We start from the raw sequence: 21,161 nt of genomic DNA, 5'->3' as shown, positions 1-21,161 counted from the left end.
GTCTAGCAAATTCAGAAAACATAAACTCAGGTTCATCAATTTGTGTTGGGATTTTAAAGGGTTAGACACTAAATGCAAATAGACCATGATAAAGTGGCACACGGTTGTTTTCCTCTTACTATATACAAGGTTTATCCGACATGATTTAGGATAGATGCATAATTCAACAATTTAATCTCAGGGCATATTCTGGTATTGTTCTCGTGGACGCGGTCAACAACCATGTTAGCACGGACATAGAGCCTCGGGACTAAGATGGAGCATCGCATCAGATATATCACCTCATACTCGGGACGATGGCGACCCCTTCTCGTGTCGTTCGAAGTCGCATAAGACAGCATTGTACGATCGAAGGCCGCTCCGAAAAGCTTGGAACGGTGCCACATGACGTCATCCCATACAGGTCGATTGATGATCGCGCAAACGTATAAGTCAGCTGCCCAAGGAGTCGGTCGTCATCATAAGAAAACGTACGATCGACCCTTGAGTGCAATCATAAAAGCCCCCTGATCAACATCAGGTTGGAGGATAACCCTTCTACGAAAACCCCACTCGATATTGACTTAACTTCCAGAGGGGTCAAAGTCAGGAAATCTCTCCCCTCCTTATGGCTCAATCTGACACAACGAAGGCCCTATTGGAGCGACAATCATGAGCATCGAGAATTAGACTAAACTGTGCTGACACTTCGGCCATGGCTAAGGTTCGTTAACATCATACAATTAAAATTAGTCGTATCAGAACCGGTCATTAAATGACAATAAAAACTTGCTTCCATGAAGTTTCCTACCGTTGGAAATTTTATAAGTAATTGGCTCATCAAAATTTTATAAGTAATCTCAGGGCATATTTTGGTATTGTCCTCATGGATGCGGTCAACAACCATGTTAGCACAGACATAGAGCCTCGGGACTAAGATGGAGCATCGCATCAGATATATCACCTTATACTTGGGACGATGGCGGCCCCTTCCTGTGCCGTTCGAAGTCGTATAAGATAGTATCGTACGATCGAAGGTCGCTCCGAAAAGGTTAGAACGGTGCCACACGATGTCGTACCATACAGGTCGATCGACGATCACACAAATGTATAAGTCAACCGCACGATGAGTCGGTCACCATCGTAAGAACACGTACGATCGACGCTCGAGTGCAAGCATAAAAGCCCCCTGATCAACATCAGGTTGGGGGATAACCTTTCTACAAAAACTCCACTCGATATTGACTTAGCTTTGGGAGAGGTGAAGTCGGGAAATCTCTCCCTTCCTTATGGCTCAATCTGACCCGACAAAGGTCCTATTGTAACGACAATCATGAGCATCGAGAATTAGACTAAACCATGTTGACACCTCAACCACGACTATAGAGGTTCGTTAACATCATACGATTACCGGTCATTAAATGACAATAAAGACTTGCTTCCAAGAAGTTTCCTACTGTTGAAAATTTTACAAGTAATTGGCTCATCAAAATAGCTGTATTCAGAGATTATGCAAACTTCGTTAAAAGATTCGAATCCTTAATTCAGAATCGATCAGGTCAAACGAGTGCCGATCACACAACCTTCCAAATACAACGTATTCCCCAAAAGATGCTCCATCCCTTGGTGGGAATTCCCTGTCATGACGCCCCCAATTTGGACATTCGATTTCCACGTTAATTGCAACCATCCACAGGCCCTGTTGACATATTACTATAGGACGCAACCACCATCTCTTCCACCTGCCACCTCATGCACTGAGCACTTTTGGATTTCAACGTTGATCTTAGGAACGTGCATATTAGATCATTAAAATATATTCTTGTATTCTATATTAGTATTATGGTTATTAGAATCAAATTGGATAACGATCCATCGATCTTGGGCTAATTATATATTATCCCCTATAATTATTTTCTATTATAGTTAGTTACCTTTAGTATCTTAATTTCTATATTTTTAAAAATTAGATGAAAATAAAATGTTTAATCTCGTTTCTCCTCACGTCGCTGATTCTACTGATGAAAATACTACATGTGATTAGTGATAAACTAAAGTGAGATAGAGTCTGAGAATTTTACTTTCATAAAAGATAAAGATCCCATTATAATTTTTAAAAGTATAGAGATCGAGATGCTAAAAATAATTAAGTACAAAAAATTCACTTAGTTATTGTTTGAATTACTGAGGAACTAGTTAGATACCGGACTTAATATTAAAAAAATAATTATATATTGAAAAAAAGAATAATAAGAAAAAATTGGATATTTTGTGATGATGAGGAAGCAATGAATATAATATAAAAATTATTCTCACAATAATTATGATTATTTAAATATTTTAATTTTTGAGATGATTCAAATAATGTAATTAGTGGTTTTTTTTATCTGTGGTGACAATGCGTCTGTGCTTTATATTACTATTTTACCCTCGTGGTATTTTTATTTATTTATTTATTTATTTTATTTCCCGCTACTCGTTTAAAGAATACAAGAGGAGGGCAAGTCGCGAAGGCGGATCAGAACTGGTAAACATCGATAACGTCGCGGGCGCAGAGGGAGGGCGAAAGCGAAGACCAAGTCCGTGCCGTCTCGTTCTTGCCTAACCATCCTTCCGTCGATCGGGGAGGTTGGAAGAGGAAGGATTGATCACCCGGCGATCGTCGATCTCCCCCTACCCCTACCCCGCCGCCGCCGCCGCCCCGACGCTCCCCTACTCGCCACGCTCCGTGCCGGTCGCCGGCTATCATGAGCGGTTGCCCCGAGCCCCTCTCGGATCTCGGCGGCGGATCCACATCGCAGTCCCCCTCGAATGGACGCCGCTTCTCGACCCGCCGTCGTCATTGACAACGGGACCGGGTACTTCCCCCTTCTCGATCTTGTCTTGGCATGCGAATTCCCCTATTTGAAACATTTTCTCGAACAGGTTGTTTGATCGAATGCTCGCTCTTGTTAGAGCTGTAAGCGGAACATCCTTGTTATTCTTCCATTACGACCATCGTGGTGATTGTTAGCTTCTACATAAACCGCGGGCCCGATTGACCGATTTGAATCTTGACATTATTAGCAAACCATTTGTTAGGGACTGGTAATCTGGGGTTAGTTCTTGGTGTGGTTCTAAGGAGAGGAGGTCTGATTCCTAGGGTTGGCTAGTTGAACTTTCTCATATCTATTGTTTTCTTTATTCTGTTTATTTTTTTATATTACCACAAAGAATCGTGTAATTAGATTATACGGATATATATTCCTAGTGGCCTTTTTACCACAGCAAGGGACCAGAATTCAGCCTTAGGCATTTTGGGGTCCAAGTTCTGCCGTAGAGGTTGTTTATGTTTTCTGATTTTATTATAGATGTGAGTAGGAGCTGGCATCCAACTAATTAATGTTGCATGATCCTTATAAGTGGGAGGAATGAAATGAACGATTATGACTAGATCTTGTTGGACAGTGGAGTTGCATGACCGATACAAAATTAGAGGATATAAAAGTTTATGCGAGCAAGTCATTTCCATACAAGTCCAAGCAATAACATTGGGTTTGTCAATTGAAAGAATTTCTGTGATCATGATGTTGTTGACAACTTGACTGGCCCTTGTGAGCGGTTGTGGCCTAGGTCTTGCACTACTTAAGCAATCCTAGTAAGAAATCAAGCACATGCTTTGTGCATTTAGTTGTGTGTATATGTGTATATTCTCAAAAGAATCGGTGAACCTGAGTCTCTTTTTTTTGTATATAAGAAGTCAAAATTATATCTACCTCTATATGAATTTTATGCCTTAGAATACAGTCTTCCACTTGCACTAAATCAAGGCTGGTATGACAAGCTACATCAACTTATTAATGGTATATGATATGTATTTGATAAGGGACCATTTGGTCGGTCGGCCATTGGTGCGGCTCGTAGGCTCGTGAGGAATTGTCCGCTTTGGGCGATGGGCGTACGGTTTTGTCATTTCGGAGCATGTGTGCTCTAAAAGGCGCCTCTGAGGGTAAGAGAGACCTGACGGACTTATGAGCTCTTGGTTCCCATACTCCTCAACCAACGTGGGACTAAATGGCTTTATCAATGCTCCCTCCCGTAGGGGAGCCAAGGGCTCATAACCGAGGTGCACGGCTCGGGAGCGAGTTTGCTCGGCCGAGGTGCAGGCATCGGGCCCTCCTTCTAGCGCCAATCTGATAAGGGACCATTTGGTCGGTCGACCATTGGTGCGGCCCGTAGGCTCGCGAGGAATTATTCGCTTTGGGCGATAGGCATACCTGCACGATTTTGTACTTTCGGAGCATGTAAGCTTGAAAAGGTGCCTCTGAGGGTAAGGGAGACTTGGCGGACTTATGAGCCCTTAGTTCCCATACTCCTCAACCAATATGAGACTAAATGACCTTATCAGTGTTCCCTCCCGTAGGGGAGCCAAGGGCTCATAGCCAAGGTGTACGGCTCGGGAGCGAGTTTGCTCGGTTGAGGTGCAGGGCTTGGGCCCTCCTTCTAGCGCCAATCTGATAAGAGACCATTTGGTCGGTCGGCCATTGGTGCGGCCCGTAGGCTCGCGAGAAATTGTCCGCTTTGGGCGATCGACTTTCCCGCACGGTTTTGTACTTTCGGGGCATGTAAGCTCGAAAAGGCGCCTTTGAGGGTAAGGGAGACTTGGCGGACTTATGAGCCCTTGGCTCCCTTACGGGAGGGAGCACTGATAAGGCCATTTAGTCCCACATTGGTTGAGGAGTATGAGAACCAAGGGCTCATAAGTCCGTCGGGTCTCCCTTACCGTCAGAGGCGTCTTTTCAAGCTTACATGGTCCGAAGGACAAAATCGTGCGGGTATGCCCATCGCCCAAAGCGGACAATTTCTCGCGAGCCTACGGGCCGCACTAATGGCCGGCTGACCAAATGGTCCATTATCAGATTGGCGCTAGAAGGAGGGCCCGATGCCTGCACCTTGGTCGAGCAAACTCGCTCCCGAGCTGTGCATCTCGGCTACGAGCCCTTGGCTCCCCTACGAGAGGGAGCACTAATAAGGTAATTTAGTACCACATTGGTTGAGGAGTATGGGAACCAAGGGCTCATAAGTCCGCCAGGTCTCCCTTACCCTCAGAGGCGCCTTTTAGAGCTCACAAGTTCTGAAAGGACAAAACCGTGCGGGTACGCCCATCGCCCAAAGCGAACAATTCCTCGCGAGCCTATAGGCCGCACCAATGGCCGGCCGACCAAATGGTCCCTTATTAGATTGGCGCTAGAAGGAGGGCCCAAGCCTTGCACCTCGGCCGAGCAAACTCGCTCCCGAGCCTTGCACCTTGGCTCCCCTACGGGAGGGAGCACTGATAAGGCCATTTAGTTCCACATTGGTTGAGGAGTATGGGAACCAAGGGCTCATAAGTCTGTCAGGTCTCCCTTACCCTCAGAGGCGCCTTTTGGAGTTCACATGCTCCGAAAGGACAAAACCGTGCGGGTATGCCCATCACCCAAAGCGGATAATTCCTCGCGATCCTACGGGCTGCACCAATGGCTAGCCGACCAAATGGTCCCTTATCAGTATTCAATACCGTTTCATTGTCAACAGTTGGGTATAATTTATTTTCTCTAAGGAATTACAAAGAACAAAAATGACAAAGCTTCTAGAAGTATATTATGTAATAGTTTCTAGCTTATGACAGAACATTTTTAGGTCTTCTTTAATAGGAAACACAACAAAAAAATTGATGATATCTAAGTTATTATTTGGCTACCATTGTAAGAGTGCTGATTACTTCAGCTAATACATACAAATTAAAAAGGGAGAGGGAAGATAAGAAAGCCATGACTACGACTGAAACAGAGGAGACACTGCTACTATTGCATTTGCTATCATTTTTGCATATGTTATCTATCACCATTGTTGTAATATTTTCCATTTATTTTCATATATGAAAAGATAGGAAAATCGACAGGGACGATGGAGAATTTTATGAAAATAGTGATGCCATTATAGAGAAAGGAGGCCCATGTGAACTCTTGTTAAATGAAGTGCTTTTCTTTATCTGTCCTTTTATCCAGCTGTTCACACAGATAATGACTTGAAAAATATTGGGATCATCTTTGGGTTTGTTTCTATCTTCAAAGTTATTAGCAGATAAGTTTTAAGTCTTGTTTCCAAAATATATATACCATTTTTTGTACTTTGTATTTATCTCTTGTAAAGATATCATTCTTATTCTTTAGAGAATCAAGCATCATTTTTTTATCATTATCTTAAATGCAGTCTTTTATGTTCTGTATATTAGTTCAATATTTTTTTGAAAAGTCAGATATTTTACAAAGTGTAAAAATATGTATATATTTTTGATCTTTAGGATGAATTTTTTATTTCTGATATAATGTTTTTTGTGATTTCTTTTAGGGGTGTGCCAAGGTTGTTCCTTGTATGTAATTTGTCAAGTATTTTAATCGTGAATCCAATCTCAAATACCTCTTATCTTCGTTAGATTCTGAATTGTCAGGAGTTGCACACTAGATTGTCCTATATATAATATTTTATACTTTTATACTTTTAGTTATCATTTCGGCCAACTAACGAAATATTTTGGCTTGTGCTAACGTTTTCCATTGAACAAGACAATCGTTGATGTCATGAATTAAGCATTAGAAAACGTTAGTTTGTGGACACTTCACCTGATCTAAACTTTAATGCACACAGCCTAAACCCTGTACTAAGTCATTTCTATGCTTATGGTTCTTGATTTTGGTCTGAAATTTACTGTATTTCTCTTCAATTCTATGATATGAGCTGTTTGAAATAGTTTTATATTTGAAGCTAGGTGCAGATGCAGATGTCATTTGTGATATCTATTTATGGCTTCTTGTTTTTAGATACATGTATTCTTTAGAATATCGTAATAGACTTACATGCACCACTAACATATGCATAACTTCATAGATTTTACTTCGCTTTTATCTTGACAATATGGATTTTCTTGCATTAGGTACACCAAAATAGGTTTTGCTGGCAATGTTGAACCAAGCTTTGTCATTCCTAGTGTTGTTGCTGTCAATGAATCTTTCTTGAATCAGTCAGAAGGTCGCAATATGGGAAATTATATAGCACAATACAATTCTGGAATAATGGCTGATCTCGACTTTTTTATTGGAGAAGAGGCTGTCTCACAGTCTCGTGCTAGTGGAATTTACAATCTCAGTTATCCTATACAACACAGTAAGGTACATATTTATTGTTTATACTTTTAAAAAAAATAAGAATCTCATTATCACATGAGATGACATTTGGGCACAGCACGTGCTGTTACATGTGCTGATCATGTGCCCACAACTAGTATGCGGTCTTGGGCTCAGCTGAGCATCTTGCCCAGTACTGCAAATTGAGACATGGGACATCATGCTCTGCATGAACTTCCATGGCATCACTATAAAAAGTCGTGCTTTGAAATTAATATCTAATCACCTAGACTATGCTTGTGAATTAATAGTATGCTTGCAGGTTACAAACTGGGACACTATGGAAAAATTTTGGCAACAGTGTATCTATAATTACCTAAGTTGTGATCCTGAGGATCATTATTTTCTCTTGACGGAGAGCCCAATCACCTCTCCAGAAGATCGTGAATACATGGGAGAAATCATGTTTGAAACATTTAACGTCCCTGGAATGTATATAGCACTCCAGCCTGTCCTTGCCCTTTCTGCTGGGTGCTCAACCCCCAAGGTTAGTTGTGTATACACTGAAGATTTAAAGATGGGTTGAGTATAGTTTGATGTAGCATAAAATTTTCACTTCATATAATGTAAATAGATTTAGATAGTAAATTATGCTTCCATTTTGAAAATAGTTCCTTTTCCGTTATGTTTGTGGAAAGCTATTTCAGTTTCTCTGAACTTTGTCAGCACCATTGTGGGCGGTGGTACCCAATAACTTGTAATAGCTTGTTCCTTCTGCATGTTTATCTTTTTGTTATGATCATCTGTAAAATTGCATATGGACCATAATACTTGCACGGAGATCCATTCAACCATTTCCTCATGTTTGTTGACATCAAAGGTTCTCCATGCTTGTTAGTTTTTGAATTGCCTTCTTGAAGGCTCCTGGCATAAATTAGGCTGTGGCATCACTTGGCTGCCTCAAACTTTACCTCATGACAGTAGCATAATGAATCTTAGTCCTATTGGCTACTTTGAAAATTCTATATTCCTCGAGGATGAACTTGGTTCATCTTGTAGATTATTGGTGCTTTTTATAGAATGATAATGACTTTCTGCATTCTTTGTTGTACTACTTTCTTTTCTATCCTGCCTTCTCTGTCATTGTTCCCTGTGGCCAGACCTGTTTTATCTTGTGACTGTTCATTTGTGTCATGGAAAGCTTTTCCTCTATGATGCATTTTCAGTTTTATGGAACGTTACTATTTAGTTATGAATTGTAGGTAGAAGTTTAGTCTGTCCTTGGAGATTATGATTTTCTTGAGTTTGCAAGATTTTGAATTTTTTATGAAAGCCACTTGCCTACTGCATAGCTACATTATTTCCCAAGCAACCACTCTGCAAGGGTAGAAAGGGTGGTGTGCGTTGGCATTATACATTTCTGAAATATCATTTCAGTAAGTTTCTTGAAACCACTTGGACAGAATCTAAGACATCTCTGATGTTAACATTTAGATGACGACAAGTTAGGCTAACCCCATGATAAAAAATGAATCTCCATCCTAAAATCAGTCTTTGTTTGATAATGATGCTGAAGCACACTATCAAGAATGTATCGAGCTAGGAATACTTTATTCTGGGGATATCTTTTCATTGAAGTTTTGAACATTCTACCAAAGAAAGAAAGGAAAATACTGTTCAAGTGATTGATTATTGAATGACATATGAAGGTTCTGGAAGCAAAGAGCATGTCACCAGTGGTCGTTCACCATGTTATTGAACAAACTTTGTTTTGTTACTCAGAACATTTAAACTTCCTTGTCTTAGTTGCATATTTCCTACTGCTCATAATATTTCAAGTAACTTTTTACCATGCTGTTCTAATATTCATAAAAAAAAACTTTTATGAATTTCAGATGCCTAAAGTCACTATATTTTCTTTAAGATGTATTGGTATATTTTCTCAGCCTCAAATGACAGGAGTTGTAGTTGACATCGGAGATGGAGCCACCCATGTTGTACCAGTTGTAGATGGCTACATTATTGGGAGTAGCATCAAATCTTTTCCAATTTCTGGCAGTGATATAACGCAGTTTGTTTTACAACTTCTGCGGGTATGAGACTCTTCACCACCATTTTGATCCGTAAGGTCATTATGGATAGTCTTGTTATAAGCATGCATGAAATTTTTAGGCTATCTGAGCATGCATGGATATACTGCTGCAACATGTACATCTGGGAATTTACGTCTTCACATAATGGCACTGGGTTATCATTTCTTTTTGCTCTCTCGTTTTATGGAGCTAGGGATATGGCCTCTCCTTTGTCATGGTTATTGAGTTAGAACGAGTCATATCTCATATTACTATTATTTCGCAGTCTATAACATTTGTTGAACTCTTTTTTAATCTTATTGAATTTGAAAATCCATGATTAGCAAGAATTCCACATAGAAAGGATTTGATGTCAAATATCAATTCTATAATTGGTCAGAATTGTATTAATGGTTATTGCTGATAAACTGTTAAGTTTCTTATGCAACCTAGGTGTCACCAAAATGGTAAGAACTGATTTTTTATATCTTTAGTTTTAGTATTCTTAGGTGACCTGAGTATAAGACTTTACCATCTTGACTTGATTATTTCTTTAGCTCACTTTCAAGCTTAGCTAGACCTCGTAGAGAACAACATTTTACAATATTCCAAAATATTGTCTATGTGGCTGCAGATGCCTCATCTATGTGGATATACAGGCACCGTGGAATTCAAAATCACACTGACCTATTCATGTCAACCATCTCCGGGTGTGAACTGGGACATAGACCACCCATTTTCGGGTCATCCAGTCCCCCTTCTTTTTAACCCTGCACTTAGGATTTTCTGAGTCTTCTCATCTTGTGCATGTCTCTGTTTCTTTTTTGTGAACTCAGAGACCTTCTGTGATGTTTTGCTGCTACTCAAAATTCTTATTAGAGACATTTTAGCACATAGGACCATGACATAGATTATCAATCATGTGAAGCACTTAAAAGAGCAGTTAGTGTCATCTAAGTTGGTGCTTTCTTTAACTACCTTAGTTCAATAATGGACTGTCGTTGAGCTTATTCTACTTTCTAATAATCTTAGAAAATGTAAGGCTGTATTCTCCTCATTTTTCAAACTAAGAGGCTCTTTAAGTATTGAAAGTGAATTTTGTGTAGCTCATGTCTTCGATTCGCTACTAGTTTTATGACGTATTGATTAACATGATTAAAATGGTAATCCAAGTAATCAATTCATAAGGTACATATTTCAAGCCTTAAGAGAACCACTTTAGAGTGATTTATTCTAGGAGTTGCTGAAATTTTTGGTCATGCTGGGATGATATTGGCATGGGGGTAACTGCCATGCTGAGTGTGTCAGCAGTCTTTTTTGCACATGTTCAAGTTATGCCAGTTGATATGGATCCCAGGCAAATTGTGCAAACCCATTACCAGCATGGTGAAAATTACTCATGCTTTGGACTTCACTGGAGAAAGATTTACCTGGGAATCTAACTTGATATTATTGCTATTGTAATATGTTTTATCCTAATATACTATATCAGTTAGTACACTATAGTATGACTTTGAAAAGAGATGCAGATGATACCAAGACAGAAACTAGTCATGTCGTGGCATATGATGTGTTAGATGAATTAAATGTTAAAATCGATCTACTTGGTTTCTTTTTTAAAGGAATTATCTACGAAATTTAATTTTAATGAAGTCACAGCTAAAAACTAACTAAATTATGGCTATGGATAATATACACCAGGAGTGAGAAGTTCAATGAGTCTCTCATAGTACCTAATCTCTGGATGGATTTATAAAACTACTTGTGCAATGTATAGTTTCCTGTACTTGCTTTATTTGAATTTCAAATGAAGTAGAGTGAGCCAACCTAATCCTTCTGTCATAGATTAAAAGAGAGGTGGTCTCATAATATACTATCACGATTGGCTAAAACTTCAAATTTGGTATAGGAAAGGGGAGAGCTTATTCCACCTGAAGATTCTTTTGAAATAGCTCAGAAGGTGAAGGAAATGTACTGTTATAATTCATCAAGTATCATCAAGGTAACTTTCCCATTCCAAATTAGGATTTTATTTTATTTCCCTGTAAAATGTTCTTCTGGCATCAGTGCTGTTGTGATGATTGCTGCTTATCCTTGACTGATGAAATTTAAAGTACTAGCTGAAAGAATTTCTAATCATGTCATAGAGTTTGTCTCATCTTAGTTTTTTTTAAATATCTGATCATTTTCATCCTGAGACTCATGAGGAAAATACTATGAGGATTTCCAAATAAGTTGATGGATGTTATTTTAGAATGGTGATATATATCAGGTCAGCCAACTAAACTGTGATTTGTTCCATGTGAGAATCTGAATGTGACATGATACAGATTGTTTCAAAAGAAACATCATATTTTAGTGTCCTTGCAGTGAGAACATCTTATGTTTCTATAGGGTGCTTTTTAATGTCAACTTTGCTACTGTTCCCACAATTTTGAATGCTGTGCAATGACAGCCACGTTCTGTGCTCAGCGTCATATAACTAGGATTGCAAATCACCTTGATGTGTAGTCCTATCATGCTATGCAGCACAGTTTTTGGTTTTATATGATCCATGAGCATGTATTACATTCACAAATATGGATGTGGACTGACCTTGATTAACTTTGGTTGGACACTTTTAATAGTTTTCTGTTTCTATGTGATTCTGTACATTGCAAATATTGTGCATTCCATTATACAAGTACAAGCACTTATCTGGCCAGACTGGCAGGAACCTCGTGCACTGGGCTCAGCCTTCCATGTGTAGTTGCTGGCATGATTATATACCTGTAGAATTCTTATTAAGCATTTCTACTCAGAATACATCAACAAATGTTGAAAACAAAAGAAGATCAATGAGTACAATACGGTCTTCTATCACCTTTGTTCTTAGTATTAGTTGCACAAGTTCATCTTTTAGCTAGACCAAAATGTCTTAACTAATATAATAAAAAAATCTAAGTAATTCAATACATACAACAAACTAAAATAATGTATCAACTAACTCAAGCCCCATGCATAGCAAACTAAATTAAGTGGATGGTTGGTAACTTTTGGGGTTAGTTGAGGCTAAGCCAATCTTTGACTTAGCCTACACAACTCCTTTCAAGACTCAGACAGTATCTGTTTACCCTCATTTGGACCAGGATAACTTTGGGCAGCATTGGTGATTCACAAGAGTCGGGAGGACTTTGAAACCCAATTGGAGAAGAGAACATCTGCTTATCATATTTTGGGATAGCTATGGCTATTTGGAGAAGGAAAGATGATTATACATCAGCCTTACTTGGTTGGGAAGACAACTGCTTGATGATGATACAGAGAGGTCTCTCCTAAACCACACGGTGAGGGAAAGGCTTGTCCAACTAGGATAAGATCAGCCAGAACTACCTCCAGCAGGAGAGAATGTCGGGCATCAATCCCCAAAAGCCTTAAGGGGTTGGCCAAGACGGTTTGGTAGGAGGGTGCTCTGTTCAGTAGCGGTTTGTGACGTTGGTCCACAAATAAGTCACTGCTGGCTCCAAAGGCATGCTTACACTTTGGTTATCTGAGCTTCATCTCTTTGGTAACTTAGGTTTATCCTAATTTTAGTCTATTGGAGATTCCATTTTTCCTCAAAGAAGAGAAGCCCCATTCAGAAAAGGGTCTATTCCTAAAAAACCATATTTGATTTATCATGTAAGCAAGTGGTTAAAATTAGCCTAGTCATGGCTAATGTAGTCATAGTTCCAAAAGCTGATTTGGAAGTAACATTTGTATTGATCCCTCCATTATGAAAACACTTAAATATAAACTTCATCTTGAATTCTTGATTGTTTAGAAGTTTGAAATAGCTGTAGATGCAACATTTTTTTATTCTGTATTAGAGACTGTAAGGTTTATCTTCTTATCATAAAAGTCATATTTGTCATTTAGATATTTTCTTCTGTCATTTCACATATGATATCATCAACAAGTGGCATCCCTTGTTAGTATTTTTTGGACATTGAATAACTAATATGTTCCTTCATACTATTCCTTTATGAGCACACTTATAGTCGAAAAACATATGCATCTTTTTATAACTATTGCATGCAAATTTTCTAACCAAATATTTTGATTATTTCAGGAGTATAGCAAATATGACAAAAAACCTGAGAAGTACATCAAGCAATGGACTGGTGTTAAACCAATGACTGGAGTGCCGTTTTCATTTGACATTGGTTATGAGCGCTTTCTTGGACCTGAGGTTGATTTTCATTCTGAATCCTGTTATACCAAGACTAACAGAACCTTTAGTGTATTAAAAGCGTGTATATTCTTTCTTTTTGAAATGGTTCCCATTCTCTTAAATAGGCTATTATTTGCATGCCATTATCTACAGTGCTAATTATCCATTTTAAAATTTAACCATAACGTTTGAAGGAAGTACACACAAATTTAACTTATTTAGACCTTCAAAAATCATTGTTCTAAACAATTCTTTCTAATTAGAATTATATTATATATTTTGAAGTAATAAAATTTTATATATGTCTATATATTTTCTTTATTGTTTTTGAACATATTGTTAAATACCTTGAAGTTGTTTTTTTCTTTACAACCTAATATAATATGCATATTGACAAACAAAGCATTTTGTCAAAGATGCATGGCAACATGGAACTTCTTTGAAGGGCTCTGAAATCTAAAAAAATGTTCTCTCTATTCAGCAGTACCTAATCTTCTGTTTTTTTTTCAGAATATTTTGTTATCTGAAGATCCAGAGCTGTTAAAACATCATCTAATGCCCTTTAGCTGTTGATCTTTTCAGGAAACATGCTTAAACAATTAAACAGAACTGTTCACATCTGATTTATAGTATCTCTTTTACATGTCACTTTTTCTACTGCTTAAGCTGGTTAAAATCTGATCCAATAGAGCCATTTGTCAACTGTCAGCTGTTGAAACACTTCTTGCATTTGTTTCATTTTTAGCATGACACATGCTTTAAAGGCAAAAATATAGCATAATTACACTTAATAGTTAATACTTTAATAGTATGGTTTTAGATTTTGCATGGCACATATGTTAGTATTGTGCTGGAACAATGCATGTTGACCGGTATGGATTAGCATGTGGTTTGTGCTGACCAGTACCAGCACAATGATGGTCAGTTGTGGCATGGCATGGACCACCATGTTGATGCTATGTCGAACACTCAAAGGTTGTGAAAAGGGGAAATTAGTTTCCATGCGATGCAACCATTTACCACTGATCAAGTCTAATTAGATTTAGTTTAGGGGTCAAGTCATGTTTGTTTCCAGTTATGTTTATGTTTCTGAGTCAAAATTAACAGGGTATAAATTTCGTATTTCTTAAGCATTTTCTTTAGATTTTTGGGGATAAATTAGTAAAGGCAGGTATTTGTTTACTGATTGATCAAACTTTGTTGTTTACTGATCAGATTTGGTTGTTAACCAATTAGATCTGATTGCAATCTATCCTCCAATTGACCTAAAATATGTGGCAATGGGCCTAATGGTGAAGAAAAAAAACTCAGGTTTGAGCATTTTTGAGAGCAAGTCTTATCTGTTATATATCTCAAGTACATCCTACTTTTCAGTGTTGTCTTTGCCACTAAAATCCTTTCCTTTCTTTGCCCTTCATTCTCTGTGGCTTGATAGGCATAGCTATTCGTTTCTCTAGAGAATTGTCGTGCTTCTAACTATCATCTTCCCTATCACAATCATCTACCTTCACTCCCTTTATAATTCTTTGTTCTACCATGTTTTACATTAATTTGGCAAGGAAACAGGATGCCACTTGTTCTAATATGATGGTATATCTTGCATCAAATCCTTGAATGTGCCTATTGTCAGGTTAAGATTCTTGGATGAATGGTTCCGTGATGACTTCCAGAACTGAGAAAGGATCTTGATCTTGTTGATTTTGATTCTCAACAGCACTCATTAATTGTTATAAAATCAACACTGGGTGCTTCAGGCTCTTTAAAAATGTCTACATCTTCTGATGCCTTTTAGTCTTCAGGTGCAGATGTAGTATGCTTAACATCTGCAGTAACCTTCTTCTGAGGATTAATAAGTGTAAAAAAGCAGAGAATGTTTTGAATCTTCTACAGTGGAGATTGGTTAGTCTAGCCATGACTTAGAATTTAAAGACACTTGGTTAGAAGGACACTAGTTATTGAAGGCCAATGATAGAAATAAACAATCTAAGACCTTCCAGTTAGATCATTAATCCGCCTTGCTTGATTGCAGACTTGGAAAAATAGGAATGAGTCTGTTTTGCAACTGGTCTTCATTGGTTTGTAAAGGTGCTATGGCTATAGGAAATTTATTTTGCTAAAGCCCTTCTAGGGGATGTTCTCATTGTAATGGTAAATGAGTGGTATCGAGCAATATTGTGGGACAAGGCCAACGCTCGTATCTGGTCAAATCGAGAATAGTATCTGGTCAAATCGAGCTGTACATGCCAACCTAAGTACCATTGAACAAAATAATAAAAGAATAGTATCGAGCTGTACATGCCAACGGTCGTATCTGGTCAAATCGAGAATATTGATCGGTATATACCAGTCCGGATAGTATTTAAAACCTTGTCCATAGGTACTTTGCAAGGGAGGTTTTCTTCAGCTTTGGAGTTGGAGCCTCTCTGGTGCATTATTAATATTTTAAAAGGATCAATATTTTCTTTTTCTCCATGTTTTGAGGGAAGCCAGACAGATTGATTAGCTAACCTGGCTGTATAGTTTTGGTGCAGTTAACACTTCCCTGTAATTTGTTTAACAATTTGTGCACCGACAGTTTTGTTGTTTCTAGATAATCTTATGTTTAATTTTAAAGAAATTGTAAGTGAGTCAGTTTTGTGGGAAGATAATTTCTTTAACATACTATGTAAACTTGCTAAACAATTGTGTTTGACCTCCAAATTAATCTTAAACACATGGAACATTTGGAGTTCAGGAGAGAATGACTCTTAAAGTAATTTGTGGGACAAGGCCATAAGGACAATGTGCAGTCCACTGTTGGAATTTGTTTGAGCTTTGAATTAAGATACTGATGAGCCTATCTCTTGAGGTAGATATGGCTTATATAAAAGATGATGATGGTATTCCAAAAGCTCCCAAACACATGTGCTACCTTTCGAGATGGATGATATGAAAATTGCTGATTATTGCTTCCAAATGAGGATTCTCAGATGTTTATGAGTAAGACGTTGGTGAAATAAAAGAAAAGCTCTAGATCTTTTTTTATGCTTGTTTATCACAAAGAACCATCATTGCGACAAAAAGAGCTGAAGCATCCAGATGGTATCAAAGGCTGCAGTTTTTCTTTATCAAGTATTCTAGAATGTTGCAGACAGCTTGGCAGTTATCAATCTCATGGTGCCTTCTTCCTTTACAGTTTGTCACTTGCATGGATGAACCCCATAGACTTAGTCAATGCTTTGATATTACTTTTGCTACTTGTATAACTCTGAAACAAGTTTGTAACTAAGTAAAAAAAACTTAATTTCTAGTTGGTTAATCATTTTTTTACTTATGTACTAGGATATCGGAATTCAAGGATATTAACTCTTTTGAAACCAACTTGTTTCTTGTTCTCATCTTTTGATTAAAGATATTTGATGCTATCTACTGTAGAGTTCTTTGTGAAACATCCAGTTCTTCATGCAGGTGTTCTTTCATCCTGAAATCTGTGTTGATGATTTCAGAACTCCCTTACCTGATGTAATTGATATGTGTGTTCAGTCAGCACCAATCGACACTAGGAGGGGCTTATATAAGGTATTATCTAGTAATAACGTAGAACATACTTCAAGATACTTTATTAAGAAAAGTCATTAGATAGCAAGAAAACTTATGATATGATGAGTTGTATTCTTTTCTTATTAACTCTTACTTTTGGAACTGGTCTAAGAACGTAGTTTTATCTGGGGGATCAACCATGTTCAAAGGTTTACAGAAAAGATTGCAAATGGATTTAAAGAAGATAGTTGATGATCGAATTGCTGAATCCAATGCTCGCCTTGGTGGGGATGTCATAGTAAGTGTTGTTTTACTAAGATAACAGTTTCCTGTTCAAGTTATGACCATTTTACTTTTGTTCCCAGTCTCATCCTGTGGAGGTCAATGTTGTCAGTCACCCTGTCCAGAAGTTTGCAGTTTGGTTTGGAGGTTCTGTAGTTGCATCTCTACCTGAATTTCATGAGGTATAATTTTTATTTGAATTGTCCATCTTCGTCCATTTCTTTTCTCATATTGATAATTATGATTCTACAGTTGATTACTGATAAATGTTGGTTGTGGCATAATGGACTCAAAGAACAATCATGTAGACATGACAGAATGCAGTGTGATACATGCTTGCATAAATATGGAATATCTACTGAATAGCTTCAGTGAAATGTACTCATAACTGAATAAAAAAAATGCTTATGACATGATTGGATATGGATTTAACAATTCTATAGAGCAATTTTTTTTCTTGTGTAACAAAAGAACCAATAGCAAATTTAGTATGACCTGGTTTCTCCTTTGGAATTACTTTTAATGTATATAGTCTGGAATTGTCAAAACGAGAGATTGGTACCACTCAGCTATTTTTCTAACGGATAAGTCTAGATAGAGCCGAGAATTTCGTAATGTTGAATCTCTGGCTTACACAGGCTATGTGGGATCAGTGTTGTTTTGGACATGTCCGTGCACTATATAACATGATGTTAGATTTAATTCTGAATTATATTTTTGGGCGAAAGAATGTCAAAATTTTAATTAGCTATAGCAGACGGCAAGAGAGAATTTAGGTAGTAGATAATGAGTTTCCCTTTGGATCATGAGTTCAAGTTTGTGATTGGTCTGATCATTTAACCATATATTATTAATTAGGTGATATCTTTAATTGTTTGCAATTAGTTGACAAGTCTTATTGTCCCCAAATTAAGTTGACAGCATGCTTTTTTGCATTTAGGAAATTAAGTAGGTGACTTGTCTTAATTGATTAAAAAATTAGGTTGCAGCAACATGTCTTTTTATTGATCAGGAATAAATGCATTAAGCGTGGGCCATAAGCTAAATATGCGATGTATCTTATTATGGGCAAGTTAAGAAGGCTATGTTTTATTGTGGACCATAATTTTTTAGAGGAAGGGAGATCTTGGTACAAAAATAAGGTCTCTCCTTTGCAACATAGGTAATTAAGATTCAAGTCAAAGATGCAATCTCTCTAGATATAAGAGTAATGCATACATTGGTACTTCCTAGATTGTCATGCACTGGCTTCATTTTTTTTATAATTTTGAAAGAACACATGCTTTTCATATTCTGAATCACAACCTTCAATGCCATCTAATCACATGACTAGCATATTTTTTTTCTTCAATAAATTAGCAAACTAATTGTGTGAACTTCTAATATGCCTAATATTATGAATGCACTAACTACTGCCAGATTACATAAAACACTACATATGAATTAGTTTAAACTTTTTTATAGACTTAATACAATGGAAGATACTAGGGATATTCCAGCATGATCCAGCCAATTTTATTCTGCAAACTCAGAAGTCAGGAGATTATATGCACTAAAGTAGCTACTTAAAAACCCGAAGATCCAGTTTGACTAATTGCCACAGAAGTGGGCCTGTTGTGTCCTCTATAACCTTCCGTCTCTGCTTAACTTGACTAAAACTTTGGGAGTTTAGGCCTGTGCTAGAAACTTATGGGTCTCATTCTACATGTTGAGCTGTCAGGTGATTCTTTCCCTGGGTTGAGAACATTATTAATGACCCATCGAATTGTCAATTCCTAGATCTTAAAGATATTATCATCTGATATATTATTCTTTGGAAGCTTTTAGAATATTTGTTAGTACATATATGAAGTTTCAACTATTGATTCTAGTTCCATATCCTGCTATATGGTACTGGTGAATTTACCAAATGCAAGTTAATTTTGTAGCAACAGATACCATTCTCTCTAAGATTCTTTTATTTGAATCGGCTTTCTTGTGCTGATCTTTCATCTTTTGGGTTATGCTCAATAAAATGTTCCTTTGCTTTGTCATCTGCGTGGTTATTGGAACTGTACTAAGCTAAACCTAGGTTACTCTTTTAAACTTCTTTTCAGTCTTGTCATACAAAAGAGGATTATGATGAATATGGAGCAAGCATATGCCGTACTAGTCCCATCTTTAAGGGGATGTATTGACATGTACAACTGTTGCTGATTTGAATATGTAACACATCTTCCAAACCGCAAGAAGCATTTCTGGGCTTTATTTAATCCAACTGTTTGGCTGCCCTGGTGATGTACAATAGATTCTGCATGAAGCAGCATTGTAATGTCATCATTTGATTCATTTCTTAGATGTAGGCCACAGCTGTATAACATCTATTGGTAAGCTATTGCAACATGATTCAGGTGGGATTATGATTTGTTACTCAGCTGCTCAAAAATTACAAAATGGGAATGGTGGCTAATAACTGATCATTTTATCAAAGACAAGCACAAGCAACAACTGGCACCATTGCACATACTGCTGATACTTCAGCATTGTTCCTGCGATATCGCAAGGCCTGCATGGAGAAAATGCTATCAACTACAGTCCCAGTGATGATGGCTTGCATTACCAACACAAACTTATGCATCTCCTGGTTTGTAATCTATGTTCTTGAATATTTATTGACTGATCATGCTTGCTTTTGGACAGCATGGGATATTGAGAGTCTTATGTGTTGATTCTTTTATTATTCTTTCCCATTGTGAAGCTTGTTCAATTATGATATTGTATTTTGCTCACAGCAAAATGTTGTTATCAGGAATGTTACATCGGTTTAAGAGATCTGCAGGTGGTGATAATCTTCTGTAGCATCCTTCAAATGATTTTTCTACCGAGTTATGCCCGGAACTGCCCTCTTGTTTATATAGTAAAACTAACTTTGTTGATTGAATATGAATGTGACTCGAGCATCAGCAGGTGATTCTGCACATCTGACTCATGCCAATTTTGGTCAATTAACAAGTTGACCTGTTTTGCTTGGTTTAGTGAAATGATATTAACTTGGTGGATGCTTATAGAAAAGAAACTACACCATAACGAGATATGAAAGCATGAAACATGTTCTAGAAAAGGATTAAATAAAGGTATTCAAGTAAACGAGTAAACATGTTTGTATTGACCGTAACGTAACTAAAATGGATTTGATATTCTTAGTACAAATATGCAAGTATGGTGAGTAATTATTAGATCGATTTTGCATGTGAACATTTCTGAGTTTTCATGATCGTGAGATTCATCAAAATCATTATTTTTGGTTCTTGAAATAAGCTCCTTTTATCATTTGATGAATTTTGGGAAGAATACAATGCACCTATTGCGCAAACTAGAGTAATAAATTATTTCCATAAGATTGTCGTCATGTACGATCAACGTATAATATCAACGTTGAACCTAATAACTGAAATATAGGTGATAATTATACGGTATTATATCTTTGCGTCTTAGATCCGTAATTATCGGATTCGGATTTTAGATTAAGAATCATCTGGATTGTAGGAGTTTCGGATTCTGATTTAGATTTAAGAATCATCCGGATCATTGAGAATCGGGTCCCGGTGAAGGATCCGATATCCTAAATTCCAAGTCTCTCTTCGAAGACAGATCAGAAATCTCTCACCTTTCCCATGTCTATTTATATGTCACTCCCTCCCGTCCCCAATCATCCAAGTCTACGGTCCGATTCTTCTCCCGGTGATCGTAGTCGCTCGCCCGATCTCCGGTCTTCGGCACCAACTAGATATGCCGCTACCACTTCCTCCCTGTTCTCAGCAGTAGAAGGTCCTCAAACGACAATTCCCTGCCATGGGGTGCTACGAAGTCGTCCTCTCTCTCTCTCTCTCTCTCTCTCTCTCTCTTATCTTCTTTTATGCTCGTCCGGGTTTTTTAGGGTTTGTCCAATACTTAACTTTTCTATCGGTTAAAATATTATTTGTTAGAGATAATAGG

General features: G+C 37.6%; 1 protein-coding gene across 2 annotated transcripts; it reads left to right on the top strand.

Moving 5' to 3' along the window:
• Positions 1-2,651: 2,651 nt before the first annotated feature.
• Positions 2,652-19,932, top strand: LOC135618535 (actin-related protein 3-like). 2 transcript variants are annotated; one of them, XR_010489047.1, is made up of 10 exons: positions 2,652-2,837; positions 6,932-7,166; positions 7,444-7,668; positions 9,068-9,214; positions 11,103-11,195; positions 13,284-13,403; positions 16,833-16,943; positions 17,084-17,202; positions 17,270-17,368; positions 19,283-19,932. XR_010489047.1 is itself a non-coding variant. In XM_065119475.1 (10 exons), the coding sequence occupies exons 1-10, from the start codon at positions 2,791-2,793 to the stop codon at positions 19,361-19,363; spliced, it is 1,284 nt and encodes a 427-aa protein (XP_064975547.1). In that variant the 5' UTR covers positions 2,652-2,790; the 3' UTR covers positions 19,364-19,932. The 2 variants fall into 2 exon arrangements, 1 of the variants encoding a protein (XP_064975547.1); XM_065119475.1 differs by having other exon boundaries at positions 17,077-17,202.
• The last annotated feature ends 1,229 nt before the right edge of the window (positions 19,933-21,161 follow it).

Source organism: Musa acuminata, chromosome BXJ2-8 (assembly GCF_036884655.1).
Source record: "Musa acuminata AAA Group cultivar baxijiao chromosome BXJ2-8, Cavendish_Baxijiao_AAA, whole genome shotgun sequence".
Taxonomy (NCBI): Eukaryota; Viridiplantae; Streptophyta; class Magnoliopsida; order Zingiberales; family Musaceae; genus Musa; species Musa acuminata.
Note: the sequence above shows the minus strand (reverse complement) of the source record. Positions and strands in the feature narration are given on the sequence as shown.